Source organism: Nilaparvata lugens, chromosome X (assembly GCF_014356525.2).
Source record: "Nilaparvata lugens isolate BPH chromosome X, ASM1435652v1, whole genome shotgun sequence".
NCBI lineage: Eukaryota > Metazoa > Arthropoda > Insecta > Hemiptera > Delphacidae > Nilaparvata > Nilaparvata lugens.
In genome coordinates, this window is record NC_052518.1 from 38,495,973 (window position 1) to 38,514,161 (window position 18,189).

The 18,189-nt window shown below is 34.1% G+C and overlaps 1 protein-coding gene across 1 annotated transcript in view; it reads right to left on the reverse strand.

Annotated features, from left to right (window-relative positions):
• LOC120354565 overlaps positions 1–2,127 on the reverse strand; it is a 4,601-nt gene extending 2,474 nt beyond the window's left edge. Inside the window, exon 1 of the mRNA XM_039441910.1 lies at positions 2,039–2,127. Within this exon, the coding sequence (XP_039297844.1) occupies positions 2,039–2,127 (89 nt within the window). The remainder of the gene's footprint in view (positions 1–2,038) is intronic.
• Positions 2,128–18,189: the final 16,062 nt, after the last annotated feature.

An 18,189-nucleotide genomic window follows, 5' to 3' on the forward strand; every position in this document is an offset into this window, starting at 1 on the left:
AACGGAAGGAGAAAAGTCAGAAAAGGCCAAGAAGAAAGAAGAATGAGAGAAGAAGAGATGAAGAAGAAGAGAACGGTAAGAGGTAGGTAAGTCAACTGCAACCATGGAGTAGACGAAAATTAGTTTATTTAAAACAATTTTTCCTCGATTTTATTTGCTATTATCCATTTATCTATGTCTGATCTAAGCCTTTGGTTTATGTTTGTTTTTTCAAGAATATTTAAGGGAATGTGGTTTATTGATTTCCTACACACATTCAAGTCCATTCTGACAAATTGGAAAATGTCTCGCGTGGGGCGCAAGACCAAAAGAGATCCTCGAGTTCAAATAAATTCTTATTTTTACTTTCCTTGCCCTACTACCATAGGTAAGAAAGTATGCTTTCCAAAAAAAATTAAGTAACCCAATTTCAAGTTTTCTATACGTTTCAAGGTCCCCTGAGTCCAAAAACATGATTTTTGGGTGTTGGTCTGTGTGTGTTATGTGTGTATGTGTGTGTGTGTGTATGTCTGTGAACACGATAACTCCATTCCTAATTAACCGATCGACTTGAAATTTTTAACTTAAGGTCCCTATACCATGAGGACCCGACAATAAGAAAGAATAAAATTCATTCAAGATGGCGGAAAAAATGGCGGATAATTACTAAAAAACCATGTTTTTCACGTTTTTCTCGAAAATGGCTCTAACGATTTTCTTCAAATTTATATCATGGATAGCTAATTATATGCCCTATCAACTAGCATAAGTCTCATTCCTGGGAAAATTTCAGGAGCTCCGTAATATTCTTGAGAAAAATGGTGGAAAATGACTAAAAAACCATGTTTTTCACGGTTTTCTCGGAAACGGCTTCAACGATTTTCTTCAATTTATACCATGGATAGCTACTTTCAAGCCCTATCAACTGGCATAAATTTCATTTCTGGGAAAATATCAGGAGCTCCGTAATATTCTTGGGAAAAATGGCGGATAATGACTAAAAATCCATGTTTTTCACCGTTTTCTCGAAAACTGCTTTAACGATTTACTCCAAATTCATACCATGGATAGATATTCATAAGCACTATCAACTAGCATGAGTCTCATTTCTGGGAAAATTCCATGAGCTCCGTAATATTCTTGAGAAAAATGGCGGATAATGACCAAAAACCAGGTTTTTCACGGTTTTCTCGAAAACGGCTCTAAAGATTTTCTTCAAATTCAAGCCATTGGTAGCTATTCATAAGTCCTATCAAATGACATGAGTTTTTTCCTTGGAAAATCGCAGTAGCTCCGTAATATTCTTGAGAAAAATGGCGGATAATTACTAAAAAACCATGTTTTTCACGATTTTTTCAAAATAGCTTGACCGATTTTTTTCAAATTCATACTCTGTATGGTTATTATCAGCTCTATTAACTGGCATGAGTCTCCTCTCTGGGAAACTAATGGGGGGTCCACCCCATCCTTGAGAAATGGACTTTGTAACCTCCTTCTCGTGCATGAGGTAGGTAGGTAGAGCAGTTCATAAAAAGAACACATAGTCGAGATATTTCATCTGTAGAACAGCTGTTTTGACGACTTTAAAAAAATGACGACTAAAAAAATCATTGAATTTCACAATTTACACAAAGGAAAAAGTACTCTGAAAACAATTATATATACACATAATACAAAAGTCTGATCGTAGTTTCGAATATGAGCAAGGAAAGTTGTGTGAGTGTACCACACCAGATTTTTTATAATATATAGTACCAAATTTTTTATGAAAAGTTGTCGAACTGTTAAAACCTTGAACTCCCTGAATAAATCTTTTGTTGGAAAAAGTCTGGGTTTGCCTAGAATAGTTTTTAAACGATGTTTTTGAATAATGAAAAGTTTTGTGAAATGCGCATTCAAAGCTCCCCCCCAAGCCTGTATGCCATATTGAAAAGCAGATTGAGCATACGAATAATAGATTAGTTTAGCTATTTTTATATTGCTCAGTTGTCTAATTTGGTGAAATTTGTAGATAAGGAATTTCAGTTTGGAACACATGTTATTAATTTGATTATCCCACCTTAAGTGTGGATCCAACAAGATACCCAAGTACTTTTTTTTCTTTTTGAATTTTCTGACAAGAACAGCAGCTGAGAAGTCTATGGTCATTACAGTTTAATCGATGGATTTTTTACTGTCTATTGTTCGTGGTTGAGTAAGGGAATTGGGTGAAAATAACATGAAGACGCTTTTAGTTGTGTTGAGGTAATATGTGTTGATTAAGCCAAGAGAATGCCAATCTGAGTCCACTTTCCGCTGCAATTTTACATCATCTCATGAGTTTTCAGTGAAAGTTAGAGCAGTGTCGTCTGCAAATGATATTATATCACAATTTCTTATATTTAATTAAGGAGATCATTGATGTAGATTAAGAACAAAATGGGAGATAGGACAGTACCTTGCGGCAGACCAAAATCAGTGAGTTCATATTGCTTGTGTTGAGTATCTGAGATCGATTTGACAGGTAACTCTTGAATAATATTAGTGGTATACCCCTAATCCCCAGGTGTTCCATTTTTTCCAGGAGTCGTTTTTGAGAGATAGTGTCAATTGCCTTGGCTAAATTCAAGAATACTGCCAACGTTTTTTTCTTATTATTGAAGTTTTTTGTTATAATTTGTAATGATCTGGTGATGGCATCCTCTGTAGATTTACCGGGCTGGAATCCATATGGTTTTCATTAATAATGTTGAATTTATTCAGATAGCCCAATAATCTTTTTTTAATTATCTTCTCTATTACTTTGGCTAAGTTATTCATCAGACTAATAGGACGGTAGTTGGTAGGGTTGGACGGATCACCTGATTTATGGATAGGAACAATTTTGGCAACTTTGAACTGTCTTGGAAAATGACCCACCTCGAAACATTGTTGATGATACGTTTGAGAGGTTTTGTAATTGAGGGAGCAATCTTCTTTAGACAAGTAGCTGTTAGATTGTCCACTCCAGGAGCAGAATTACCTTTGAGAGAATTTATTGTGGCCAATATTTCCTCATCATCTGTATAAGCCAAAAGAAGGAACTATACGATGGAATTGTAGTATCAACAAATGTATGTTGTATAGGGTTATCATTAATTAGTTTATTGGCATACAACTCACCTACATGTGCAAAATGGTGATTAAGAACATCGGACTCAATCTTAGGCGTACAAGTCTCTCTTTTAGTGTTGAGTAAATCATTTATACACTCCCATATTTTTTTGAGTTTCCTTTGCATTTCGATAGTTTATTATTATAGAAGTCATATTTACATTGTTTAATCATATTATTTAGATGTTTCTATAATTTATAAACTGTGATTTTAGAATGGAGTTGAAAGGCTGTTTTTTAAGAGTTTGGTACATGAGATCACGTTTCCTTATTGAAACAATTAGTCCAGTTGTAATCCAAGGCTTGAGAGGTTTCAGTTTGTGGGGTACTAGTTTCACATGAGTTTCCTTTTTTATCTCTGTATTTAATCTGTTCATGAAGTAATCGATCGCGTCATCAATACTCGAGTCAACAATGCATCCAAATCAAACCAATTACAATTTTTAAATTCGTTATAAGATTATTATAGTGTAAAAATTCCTTGTTATCTGTGTTTGTTGTGTCATTTTTACATTTTCATACAAGCCCAAATTCATGCAAGTTAAATAGTGATCAGTTACACTTGTTTTTATTACCGAGCCAATTGTTGTATCACTGGAAAAAGAACTATTTTTAAAGAAAAAGTGGTCTATACATGATTGGGAACCGTTTGACTCATGCGTGGCTTGTTTATAAAAGATTTGAAACCATTTGAAGAAAGTAAATTGAAATATTGTTTGTTACGTTGGGTTTTGGTTTAAATCAATGTTGATATCGCCAGTTATTATTATGTTCGACAGTTAGTTTTGTTTAGGTAATCAATGCACTCATTCAAACTATTCAGGAAAATAGTTAGATTAGAAGAAGGTGACCGATATATAGCGACAATAGTTAATCTGATATTTGATTTCTGTATGACATCAAGTATTAGAGAATTTGATTCAATATATCATAGTTTATACATTCAATTTTCAAGATATTTTTACTAAACACGCAAATTCCATCACATTTATTTAAGTTACCCGGAACGCTTTGAACCGAATAATCATTTAAATTATAATTGAAAAGGTTATTATCAACAACCCAGGTTTCGCTCAGGACAATTATATCAAATTTTGTTTAACAGTTTTGTATAATGTAAGCAAAATCATCAAAGTTTCGATTCATGCTCTTTATTCATGTGGCAATATTAAAAAAGTTGTCACATAATTTATCAACATAATCATGGGGCTTAAAGTTGAAAATATCATCTACTTCTATCGTTTCATAAGATTCCAATAAGAGTTCATCTTCAAAGTTGTTGATCAGTACCATAGAAATTTTAAGAAAAGGAGAGGTAAAGGAGGTTGAGGTGAGAAAAAGAAGAAGAAAAAAAACGAAATTTAACAAAAAATGTCTTGGTGGCGCAACGAAGATCCCAAGAAACAGTAAGAAACAAAAAAGAAATGTCTTCCTATATTTTTGTGGAAGCAGAGAAAAGAAAAAATAATGATGACAGCACTCACAGTTTTCTCCGCTACACAGATTGCCACACTGAGAATACTCATACACTTTACTCCTGTTGAACTCTCAATGTATTATTCAAACGGTTTGAGGTCTCATCCTTAGTTATCCGTTTCACTGGAGAATCCTGTTCTTTCCGGATGAAGATCTTGCATCACTGACCCAAACGTAGGCTAACTTATTGTTCCTTTTTAAACTCTTTGCTTTACTCAAGAGAAACTTGTTGGGGACGTGAGATGATCATTAGATAGATATTTGCCGGTGGAAGGCTACATTTAGATTGGTGGTATTCAATCGTCCTCTTTTTTTCGCCGCTATTTTCCAATTTAATTTGGTCGATCTAGATGAAAATGCACAATAATAGATTTTGTTTTATTTTTGGATGAAGGAACTCTATGGGCGATTGATATCTCGTCTCTCTTAAAAGGTGTACCAATTTCCCTAGCAACAGTTTCCAGGATAGCATACACATCCTCACCCGCTGTCTTAGGAATCCAACGAGTTCTAAATTGTCCAAACGGGTGTATTGTTGAAGACTGTTAATGTTGTTGCGTAGTTTATTATTTTCGGTTTCCAGTTTGTGACATTGTTCTTTTATAGATTTGTTTTCTTCACGCACTTTGTCTATGGATGATTTTAAATTTTCGACTGTTGTATTGAGGGTGGAAATAGTTTTATTTAGTTGACTAAATTTATCATTTATTAATTGAGTCAGCGAGTCTTCAATAGTATTTATGGTAAGTTCAATATCACTATCTGTAGAAGGGGATTTTTCCTTACATTCTTCACACTTCCAAGTTGTTTTTCGTGCTCCAAGTTTTCTGAAGTTTTCCAGCGTTCGAACTTTAGTGCATGTTGGATGAAAAAAGTTGTTACACTCACAGCATTCCAATATTTCCTTCGCACTATTGAAAGTAGATTTGCACTTGAAACAAGAGTCAGCCATAATATTTGAAATTTGTTAATAGTGAGAACAGGAAAAATACTTTTAAACTATTTGACGATTTTGCACGGAGACTGCGAGTTTGTCAATAAACTTGTACCGATAGCATGAACTGTGTTTGAACCGGCATACAGATAAAGGAGCTCGAAATATATATATATATATATATATATATATATATATATAAAGAAGTTTAGAAGTTGCTATGACACGGACCAATAGTCTATGTGGGGGAATATTTATTTCCTGAAAATATTTGTTATTGAATTGAGATGTAAATGTTCTATTGATGTCTGATAGAAATAAATTGAATGTATATATATAGCCTATATATATATATATAATATATATATAATATATATATATTATATATATATATATATATATATATATAGATAGATATATTTTTATATTTGTAGCATTCAAATGAAAAAACTTTAAAGTTTAATAATCTCTATACTTATAAAAGGCTAAGCCCCGACAGACTGAAATCACACCACAGCCCAAACTACTGAGCCTAAAAACTTGAATATATATATATATTCAATTCAATTTATTTCCATCAGAAAAATACATCAATAGAACATTTACATCTCAATTCAATAACAAATTTTTTCAGGAAATAAATATCCCTCATATAGACTATTGGTACGTGTCCAACTATTGGTCCAATAGTCTATATGAGGGAATATTATTTCCTGAAATTATTTGTTATTGAATTGAGATGTAAATGTTCTATTGATGTATTTTTTTGATGGAAAAAATTGAATTGAATATATATATATATATATAATATATATATATATATATATTCAAGTTTTTAGGCTCAGTAGTTTGGGCTGTGGTGTGATTTCAGTCTGTCGGGGCTTAGCCTTTTATAAGTATAGAGATTATAAAACTTTAAAGTTTTTTCATTTGAATGCTACAAATATATATATATATTGTGATGAATCTTTCAAATAGATCTCATGAAAAGAGAGAAAAACTGTGATTACCTTTTAAAATGAAAGAATTTGCTAAAGGAATAGTTAGCGACCGAGCGATAAAGCTTACTTATCAATAACTGTATATTTGATAAGAGTACCGTTCTGTACTGAATATTTTTCTAGGAAAATTATTCAATAAAATTATAATTATTTTGCAAATAAAGCACAAATTATTTATGAATCGCTCACTGATTTTGAGGTTACACTTTGTTTACTATCGATCAGATGTTTTTCAAACAGTTCGAACGCAGCTGACTGATTCAAAGTATTGTCAAATGTCACGCTGGCTTCACGTAAGATATAATACCATCTCTAAAAATCAAAACTATCCATAAAGGATCAAGAATTTCAAATAAAAAAAAAAATGTATGTGTTATCGTTGAAATTATTTATTATTTAAGGAATTATATTATATGTCAGGTCTTATTGTAACTAAATAGGTCATAGCATGAAATTATATTATTGATAAAATGGCAGAAATTAATTATAACAGTCTCAAACCTAATAAAAATTGTATAAGAATATTAATTTATTAATGATTTAATTCAACTGAACCACATGGTAATTAAATCTCTTTGGCAGGTCTAAGCCAATCATAGTGCATAGAAATAGCACCAAGAAGGTGATCGTTTGAAAGCAACACATGTTAATCTATTATCAGACAACAACCCTGCCTTATCATTTACGCTAGCACATGTACATTGTATGAGAGGAACTATGTCTATAAGATTAAGCAGTTTTAAGAATTACATGAATTGAATTATTATTGTAATTAAAAGAATTATATTCTACTGCTTGCCACTGACGTCATGTTTACGTCACAAGCATTCTACCAATGGCAAATTTTTATGCAAATTATTACATCGAGATTCTGAGAAGCAAGGTCTAGCCTAGAAGCTTAGAGAAAAGACGGCACTTCCCTTTTGAAATCCTCACCGTGCAGATCTCTTTTATAGTTACCAAGACCTATTTGTGAAAATTTCTTGTTCGATTTTAATGTTCTATTTGTGAGCCGATATTTTAGGCCAATTATTTGTTATTTGTAAATTTCTGTTTTTCATCAATCGATAAATTTAAAAGTTTAAAGTAAATTATCCCTTAATTAATTTGGTGAAGGAAATATTAAATTAAAATTCCCCACGTGCTGAAACCGAAGCCGGATTGCCGCCGATCAAACGATTTTTGATCTAAAGAAGAAAACCACGACCGCCAAGGAAATTCACGTGAGTTATAAGTTTTAAAAGGGGCCCCAATCTACGCTTCGAAAAATATTTCAGTGCAGAAACATAAATTTTTTCTTCATTAAATTATTGGCCACGCCGACAAGCGCTTTTAGTTATTAAGAGCCTAAAATTTATTCATATTTAATTTATAAGAATTTGTAGTTGATTAACTATCCTCCGCTGCCTGAACCACGACCCCGAGCATTTTTAAAAATATTTTATAATTTATTTTTTCACTATTTTTTCAAAACTGTTCAATTTTATCAATTGTAAAATTCTGTTGAATCACGCATGGTATCATGCAAGCACAAGAAAATTTTTAACTATTCTGTTAATGCTAAATTATTATCAACCTGTAAATCAAATTCTGAACCTGCACTGTATGATTACATATTTTATTATAATATATTTCAGTTTTGTTAATTCGCTTTCTGAGTTCGATTATTTCTTAAGCCTGTCAATTATTGTGTCTGATACGTTCTATATCATCAAGAACCGATCGAATACGATCATTGGAATAATTGAATTGAGCTGGATATTGGAACAGGTCTAAGTGGATGTAGCGAGTGGGGTCAGATCGAGATATTTATTCTTTGTCCTTACCTGCTCATATATCAGCTTTTATCTGTTACCTACCTCGACTTAGGAGCGAACACATCATTGTACAGCAGATGCAGCCAGAGATCATACAGATTCCTACAATAGAGCTTAAAACCTGACAAGACTCTGTTCTCGAAGTATATTCTGAACGATATTTGGTCCAAATACCGTATCTTAATCCTTCAGAACTTATTAGAGACGCAGTCCCGTAAATTATCTACATCGGGATTTTTGCTCGACCTGTATGATTTTGTATGCTCATTCTTCACAGGTAATAATTTTAAGGTGTCCGTCTTCAGTGTTTAGCGATCGCTACACTGCTTATAAAAATTTCATCATTATACAATTTGTCATTAGAGGAATCAAGGGTGAGCGAGCGTTTAGGCCTCCCGCGATTCCGACAATTGTATTGAGTCTTGTAGTGGGTCAATCAGTCTGGTGTTCACTCAGCGTCCTCACACGCCATTGCAAAATTTATAGCCGCTACACCATTGACTCAGTACAAGATTCACTCTACATGTGTGAAGCCATCAAACACCGCTCCACATGATTTGCCGGCCCAACGTGAGGCATTTGGATACAGCACTACATGATTTGGCAAATCTCTCTACATATGTGAGGCGAGTAAAATACCGCACCACATGATTTGGCGCCCAACGTGGGGCATTTAGATTCAGCACTACATGATTTGGCGCCCAACAGTGATAGGCATTGAAGAGGTGGATAATCGACTACGAGGATTATTTAGTTGCTCAGTAAACTATAGCGCTGACAACGGGAAAATTTTTTTTTTTTTTGGAAAAAATCATGGTTGTGAATTTCTTCGAATTTAGTATTAACTGTTCACTGTTATATAAAATAACAAGTTGTACCATACCCAATTTTTGAACAGAAAAGAAATTTATCGATTGATGAATTTTTAGAGAAAAAATCGAACTCAGAATTTTATTATTGTGTTATTCGAAAATTGGTCATACTATAAGTCATAGGTTTAAGAAACACCATAAGAAAGGTCATATTATTTGAAGAATATTAGGTCTATATTGAAACAATTTATAAAATTTTATGGAAAAGAGGATTGAAGTCATTTATATTTTTTAAAGTTTTTAAAGCATAAAGAGGGAAGCAAAATTAAATCACGGATATATTGCGGAATAATTCAAACAGAACACTGCTGCTTTTATATAAAATTTTGCAAAGAATACCAGCCCTATATATAGAATTGTGGCAAGAAATTATAAGAGTAAAATATTATAATAATAGTAATAATAAATTGTAAGAGGCGTACCTTTGTCATCGCATTATCCATATTGTATCCTTTATGTTTATCATTTTATGTTAACAATATTGCTAATTTGATTCACTTCATCACTGAACATATTATTGAAGCACACTTTTGTATTCCTTCACTTCAATGAATTTTTTACACTATTTCAACTTGTGGTCATTCATTTGTAATCTTGCACATAACCCCACATATTTGAGATCGTTTCACTGCACTCGCATCATTGCATCGTCCAATAAATTATGGAAGAACCACACCGCATCCTGGAGGCCACATCAGTGATTTCAGAGACAAAAGATGTCGCGCGGGAGAAACGCCCATGTACCACCGTTCCAGAAGTCCAGACGCCTGCACCTCACACCACAGAGTTTCCGCCGCCGACCGAAGGCTACATACCCACCCTTCCCATGCTGGATTGGAGCATCATCCTGGAAGCAATAAAACAAAGTTCTTCAGTAACACTGGAAGCATTGAACAATATAAATAAGAACTACGATCAAATGAACGAAACACTAAACAATATAAATAAGAACTACGACCAAATAAAGGAAGTCAAACAAGCAAGCGGACGTGATACATGTATGGAAAACCAACCTACCGAAAATGTCAAGGCTGAAGTCGCGCCGCACTCTGCAGAACGCCGAGAGGGACCGGACGACATCGCCCGCCAAGCCGAGGACGACATCCATGGCATAGAGGGGCCAGCCGTACAACCGCGCGCCGGACACCAGGAGTCCAAGGACGTTGCCGACCACGTTGAAGAGCAGCCCGGACCGCCGACCGCCCACATCACCATCCATCCACTGAAGACAGCGCCTGCAACATATAAACCCAGCATTCATGAAGATAGTCACCTAAACAATAGAAATGAAACAGAAACCCACAACAAATTGAAATCACAACTGAAAATAAAAACCTCTAAATCAAAACAACACACAAGTAAAATAGCAGCTCCACAAAAAAGAAAAATGGTCTCAAGAAAAATTTGTCTACACCGCCGTCATGTTAGGCTAAAATCTTACATCACGATTCCCACCGACATGCAAGGAAAAAGGGAGACGATATCCAGAAGAACCTACAACCACCGCAGTCATGTCCGGTTAAAATCAAGTAGACTGTACACCGGCATGCAAAAAAGGAAAATATCATTTGGAAAGACACACAGACACCACCGGCATGTAAGGTTTAAGAATAGCAAACTGCATGTTACCGGCCGACAAAGAGGAGACACGTATGTAAGAAGTGATTTACACCATCGGCACATTCGTTTTAAGCCAAGTTTTAATAAAACGGATAGTTGCAAATTGGAATTGGACCTTGAATGACACCGAATCAAATTTAGATGGGGGCTTGAGGAAGGAATAATATTTTAATTAACTGAAAGCTACGTTGCGAATTACACCAATTATCAAACACTTCATAATCACAGCCTACCCATTGAATCACATCTTTGCAGACTAGCATCTTTCTACTGCTGCCTAATCAACAACATAACCTAACTTCGCCGCATCTCAGCTAATAATGAAATATTATACAATCCACTTCAAATGAAGAAATTATTATCAACTTTAATAACAGAAGAAAATAAAACTACGAAACAACTTTAAAAATTTACCAACCTAATCAAGCCATCCGCCTCATGTACAATCATCACAGAAACAATCGCCTGGTACAAGCCGCACAACTGAAAAATAGAAACAAGAATTATAGTATCTACGGAAAATAATTATAAATTAGAAATAACATGAAATTAGTAGTGAATAGGAGGAAAGAAAATAAACAAAGTTTATTTGAAAAAAAATGTGTAAATCTAACCTTGAAATACAGAATCAATAGAAAAATCTATTCAGAACCAACGCCTGTTCGATAATTTTCTTCGTCCCACCAACCAATGTGTGCGAAATCCTAGAGTCAATGTATAGAATCAAAGCAATATCGTTATTTAATTATTGTAACCTGTTATTTAATGTGGAATTATAAATAAAAAAAAAAAACGCAACCAAAAATATATATTTATGTTAATTTGCACGAAATGCGCATGTTCTGTGTTATATGAATGTATCTCTAAAAAACTCCAAAGAAAATGAAATTCTTACCTTCAAATGTGAAATTTATTACTGTTGCATCAAAAGATCATGAAGTGAAATTCAAATTGATAAATGTAAGACTTAATATTTGTAACCAACGTTGATAAAAATCAAGAAAGCCATTTCAAGTGTAACCCCGTTTGTACGCAACGTACTAAGCGCAAATAAGGAATTGCTCGAGTCAAACGGTAGACGATTGTCAAGTCACCGAAGTCAAATCACACTCTCACCCAATTTATGTAAAAGCCAAACCAAAGAGTCGAAACTTGTAATAACCATGAAAAAATGATGAAAATCTATATTTGTTGCAAATACTATTCAAATCTTAAGAAGTAATATGTGAAATTTTGTATATTTGTTATAGTTATGGGTCTGCTCATAAGCCACCCGTGAATGGAAGTTGTGGAGTTGTTTTAATGAAGGATCCAAAGAGACCTCATTAATTATTGTATTTCGATTGTATCCAATGGAAGGAACAATCAATTATTTATTTTCTCGTAGCCAAAAGTGCACGATATATTGTTTTTAGTGTTAAGTGTTGAGTTTTCGTAGAAGTAAGGAGATGAAATAGTGTATTCATCACAATATCGGATTTTTCAAATAGTCATTGTTTCGACTCGTCTCCCAATTACCTATTTAAAATATCCTGGGGGCTTTTGTGTGATGAATCTTTCAAATAGATCTCATGAAAAGAGAGAAAAACTGTGATTACCTTTTAAAATGAAAGAATTTGCTAAAGGAATAGTTAGCGACCGAGCGATAAAGCTTACTTATCAATAACTGTATATTTGATAAGAGTACCGTTCTGTACTGAATATTTTTCTAGGAAAATTATTCAATAAAATTATAATTATTTTGCAAATAAAGCACAAATTATTTATGAATCGCTCACTGATTTTGAGGTTACACTTTGTTTACTATCGATCAGATGTTTTTCAAACAGTTCGAACGCAGCTGACTGATTCAAAGTATTGTCAAATGTCACGCTGGCTTCACGTAAGATATAATACCATCTCTAAAAATCAAAACTATCCATAAAGGATCAAGAATTTCAAATAAAAAAATAAAATGTATGTGTTATCGTTGAAATTATTTATTATTTAAGAAATTATATTATATGTCAGGTCTTATTGTAACTAAATAGGTCATAGCATGAAATTATATTATTGATAAAATGGCAGAAATTAATTATAACAGTCTCAAACCTAATAAAAATTGTATAAGAATATTAATTTATTAATGATTTAATTCAACTGAACCACATGGTAATTAAATCTCTTTGGCAGGTCTAAGCCAATCAAAGTGCATAGAAATAGCACCAAGAAGGTGATCGTTTGAAAGCAACACATGTTAATCTATTATCAGACAACAACCCTGCCTTATCATTTACGCTAGCACATGTACATTGTATGAGAGGAACTATGTCTATAAGATTAAGCAGTTTTAAGAATTACATGAATTGAATTATTATTGTAATTAAAAGAATTATATTCTACTGCTTGCCACTGACGTCATGTTTACGTCACAAGCATTCTACCAATGGCAAATTTTTATGCAAATTATTACATCGAGATTCTGAGAAGCAAGGTCTAGCCTAGAAGCTTAGAGAAAAGACGGCACTTCCCTTTTGAAATCCTCACCGTGCAGATCTCTTTTATAGTTACCAAGACCTATTTGTGAAAATTTCTTGTTCGATTTTAAATGTTCTATTTGTGAGCCGATATTTTAGGCCAATTTATTTGTTATTTGTAAATTTCTGTTTTTCATCAATCGATAAATTTAAAAGTTTAAAGTAAATTATCCCTTAATTAATTTGGTGAAGGAAATATTAAATTAAAATTCCCCACGTGCTGAAACCGAAGCCCGGATTGCCGCCGATCAAACGATTTTTGATCTAAAGAAGAAAACCACGACCGCCAAGGAAATTCACGTGAGTTATAAGTTTTAAAAGGGGCCCCAATCTACGCTTCGAAAAATATTTCAGTGCAGAAACATAAATTTTTTCTTCATTAAATTATTGGCCACGCCGACAAGCGCTTTTAGTTATTAAGAGCCTAAAATTTATTCATATTTAATTTATAAGAATTTGTAGTTGATTAACTATCCTCCGCTGCCTGAACCACGACCCCGAGCATTTTTAAAAATATTTTATAATTTATTTTTTCACTATTTTTTCAAAACTGTTCAATTTTATCAATTGTAAAATTCTGTTGAATCACGCATGGTATCATGCAAGCACAAGAAAATTTTTAACTATTCTGTTAATGCTAAATTATTATCAACCTGTAAATCAAATTCTGAACCTGCACTGTATGATTACATATTTTATTATAATACATTTCAGTTTTGTTAATTCGCTTTCTGAGTTCGATTATTTCTTAAGCCTGTCAATTATTGTGTCTGATACGTTCTATATCATCAAGAACCGATCGAATACGATCATTGGAATAATTGAATTGAGCTGGATATTGGAACAGGTCTAAGTGGATGTAGCGAGTGGGGTCAGATCGAGATATTTATTCTTTGTCCTTACCTGCTCATATATCAGCTTTTATCTGTTACCTACCTCGACTTAGGAGCGAACACATCAGTTGTACAGCAGATGCAGCCAGAGATCATACAGATTCCTACAATAGAGCTTAAAACCTGACAAGACTCTGTTCTCGAAGTATATTCTGAACGATATTTGGTCCAAATACCGTATCTTAATCCTTCAGAACTTATTAGAGACGCAGTCCCGTAAATTATCTACATCGGGATTTTTGCTCGACCTGTATGATTTTGTATGCTCATTCTTCACAGGTAATAATTTTAAGGTGTCCGTCTTCAGTGTTTAGCGATCGCTACACTGCTTATAAAAATTTCATCATTATACAATTTGTCATTAGAGGAATCAAGGGTGAGCGAGCGTTTAGGCCTCCCGCGATTCCGACAATTGTATTGAGTCTTGTAGTGGGTCAATCAGTCTGGTGTTCACTCAGCGTCCTCACACGCCATTGCAAAATTTATAGCCGCTACACCATTGACTCAGTACAAGATTCACTCTACATGTGTGAAGCCATCAAACACCGCTCCACATGATTTGCCGGCCCAACGTGAGGCATTTGGATACAGCACTACATGATTTGGCAAATCTCTCTACATATGTGAGGCGAGTAAAATACCGCACCACATGATTTGGCGCCCAACGTGGGGCATTTAGATTCAGCACTACATGATTTGGCGCCCAACAGTGATAGGCATTGAAGAGGTGGATAATCGACTACGAGGATTATTTAGTTGCTCAGTAAACTATAGCGCTGACAACGGGAAAATTTTTTTTTTTTTTGGAAAAAATTCATGGTTGTGAATTTCTTCGAATTTAGTATTAACTGTTCACTGTTATATAAAATAACAAGTTGTACCATACCCAATTTTTGAACAGAAAAGAAATTTATCGATTGATGAATTTTTAGAGAAAAAATCGAACTCAGAATTTTATTATTGTGTTATTCGAAAATTGGTCATACTATAAGTCATAGGTTTAAGAAACACCATAAGAAAGGTCATATTATTTGAAGAATATTAGGTCTATATTGAAACAATTTATAAAATTTTATGGAAAAGAGGATTGAAGTCATTTATATTTTTTAAAGTTTTTAAAGCATAAAGAGGGAAGCAAAATTAAATCACGGATATATTGCGGAATAATTCAAACAGAACACTGCTGCTTTTATATAAAATTTTGCAAAGAATACCAGCCCTATATATAGAATTGTGGCAAGAAATTATAAGAGTAAAATATTTATAATAATAGTAATAATAAATTGTAAGAGGCGTACCTTTGTCATCGCATTATCCATATTGTATCCTTTATGTTTATCATTTTATGTTAACAATATTGCTAATTTGATTCACTTCATCACTGAACATATTATTGAAGCACACTTTTGTATTCCTTCACTTCAATGAATTTTTTACACTATTTCAACTTGTGGTCATTCATTTGTAATCTTGCACATAACCCCACATATTTGAGATCGTTTCACTGCACTCGCATCATTGCATCGTCCAATAAATTATGGAAGAACCACACCGCATCCTGGAGGCCACATCAGTGATTTCAGAGACAAAAGATGTCGCGCGGGAGAAACGCCCATGTACCACCGTTCCAGAAGTCCAGACGCCTGCACCTCACACCACAGAGTTTCCGCCGCCGACCGAAGGCTACATACCCACCCTTCCCATGCTGGATTGGAGCATCATCCTGGAAGCAATAAAACAAAGTTCTTCAGTAACACTGGAAGCATTGAACAATATAAATAAGAACTACGATCAAATGAACGAAACACTAAACAATATAAATAAGAACTACGACCAAATAAAGGAAGTCAAACAAGCAAGCGGACGTGATACATGTATGGAAAACCAACCTACCGAAAATGTCAAGGCTGAAGTCGCGCCGCACTCTGCAGAACGCCGAGAGGGACCGGACGACATCGCCCGCCAAGCCGAGGACGACATCCATGGCATAGAGGGGCCAGCCGTACAACCGCGCGCCGGACACCAGGAGTCCAAGGACGTTGCCGACCACGTTGAAGAGCAGCCCGGACCGCCGACCGCCCACATCACCATCCATCCACTGAAGACAGCGCCTGCAACATATAAACCCAGCATTCATGAAGATAGTCACCTAAACAATAGAAATGAAACAGAAACCCACAACAAATTGAAATCACAACTGAAAATAAAAACCTCTAAATCAAAACAACACACAAGTAAAATAGCAGCTCCACAAAAAAGAAAAATGGTCTCAAGAAAAATTTGTCTACACCGCCGTCATGTTAGGCTAAAATCTTACATCACGATTCCCACCGACATGCAAGGAAAAAGGGAGACGATATCCAGAAGAACCTACAACCACCGCAGTCATGTCCGGTTAAAATCAAGTAGACTGTACACCGGCATGCAAAAAAGGAAAATATCATTTGGAAAGACACACAGACACCACCGGCATGTAAGGTTTAAGAATAGCAAACTGCATGTTACCGGCCGACAAAGAGGAGACACGTATGTAAGAAGTGATTTACACCATCGGCACATTCGTTTTAAGCCAAGTTTTAATAAAACGGATAGTTGCAAATTGGAATTGGACCTTGAATGACACCGAATCAAATTTAGATGGGGGCTTGAGGAAGGAATAATATTTTAATTAACTGAAAGCTACGTTGCGAATTACACCAATTATCAAACACTTCATAATCACAGCCTACCCATTGAATCACATCTTTGCAGACTAGCATCTTTCTACTGCTGCCTAATCAACAACATAACCTAACTTCGCCGCATCTCAGCTAATAATGAAATATTATACAATCCACTTCAAATGAAGAAATTATTATCAACTTTAATAACAGAAGAAAATAAAACTACGAAACAACTTTAAAAATTTACCAACCTAATCAAGCCATCCGCCTCATGTTACAATCATCACAGAAACAATCGCCTGGTACAAGCCGCACAACTGAAAAATAGAAACAAGAATTATAGTATCTACGGAAAATAATTATAAATTAGAAATAACATGAAATTAGTAGTGAATAGGAGGAAAGAAAATAAACAAAGTTTATTTGAAAAAAAATGTGTAAATCTAACCTTGAAATACAGAATCAATAGAAAAATCTATTCAGAACCAACGCCTGTTCGATAATTTTCTTCGTCCCACCAACCAATGTGTGCGAAATCCTAGAGTCAATGTATAGAATCAAAGCAATATCGTTATTTAATTATTGTAACCTGTTATTTAATGTGGAATTATAAATAAAAAAAAAAACGCAACCAAAAATATATATTTATGTTAATTTGCACGAAATGCGCATGTTCTGTGTTATATGAATGTATCTCTAAAAAACTCCAAAGAAAATGAAATTCTTACCTTCAAATGTGAAATTTATTACTGTTGCATCAAAAGATCATGAAGTGAAATTCAAATTGATAAATGTAAGACTTAATATTTGTAACCAACGTTGATAAAAATCAAGAAAGCCATTTCAAGTGTAACCCCGTTTGTACGCAACGTACTAAGCGCAAATAAGGAATTGCTCGAGTCAAACGGTAGACGATTGTCAAGTCACCGAAGTAAAATCACACTCTCACCCAATTTATGTAAAAGCCAAACCAAAGAGTCGAAACTTGTAATAACCATGAAAAATGATGAAAATCTATATTTGTTGCAAATACTATTCAAATCTTAAGAAGTAATATGTGAAATTTTGTATATTTGTTATAGTTATGGGTCTGCTCATAAGCCACCCGTGAATGGAAGTTGTGGAGTTGTTTTAATGAAGGATCCAAAGAGACCTCATTAATTATTGTATTTCGATTGTATCCAATGGAAGGAACAATCAATTATTTATTTTCTCGTAGCCAAAAGTGCACGATATATTGTTTTTAGTGTTAAGTGTTGAGTTTTCGTAGAAGTAAGGAGATGAAA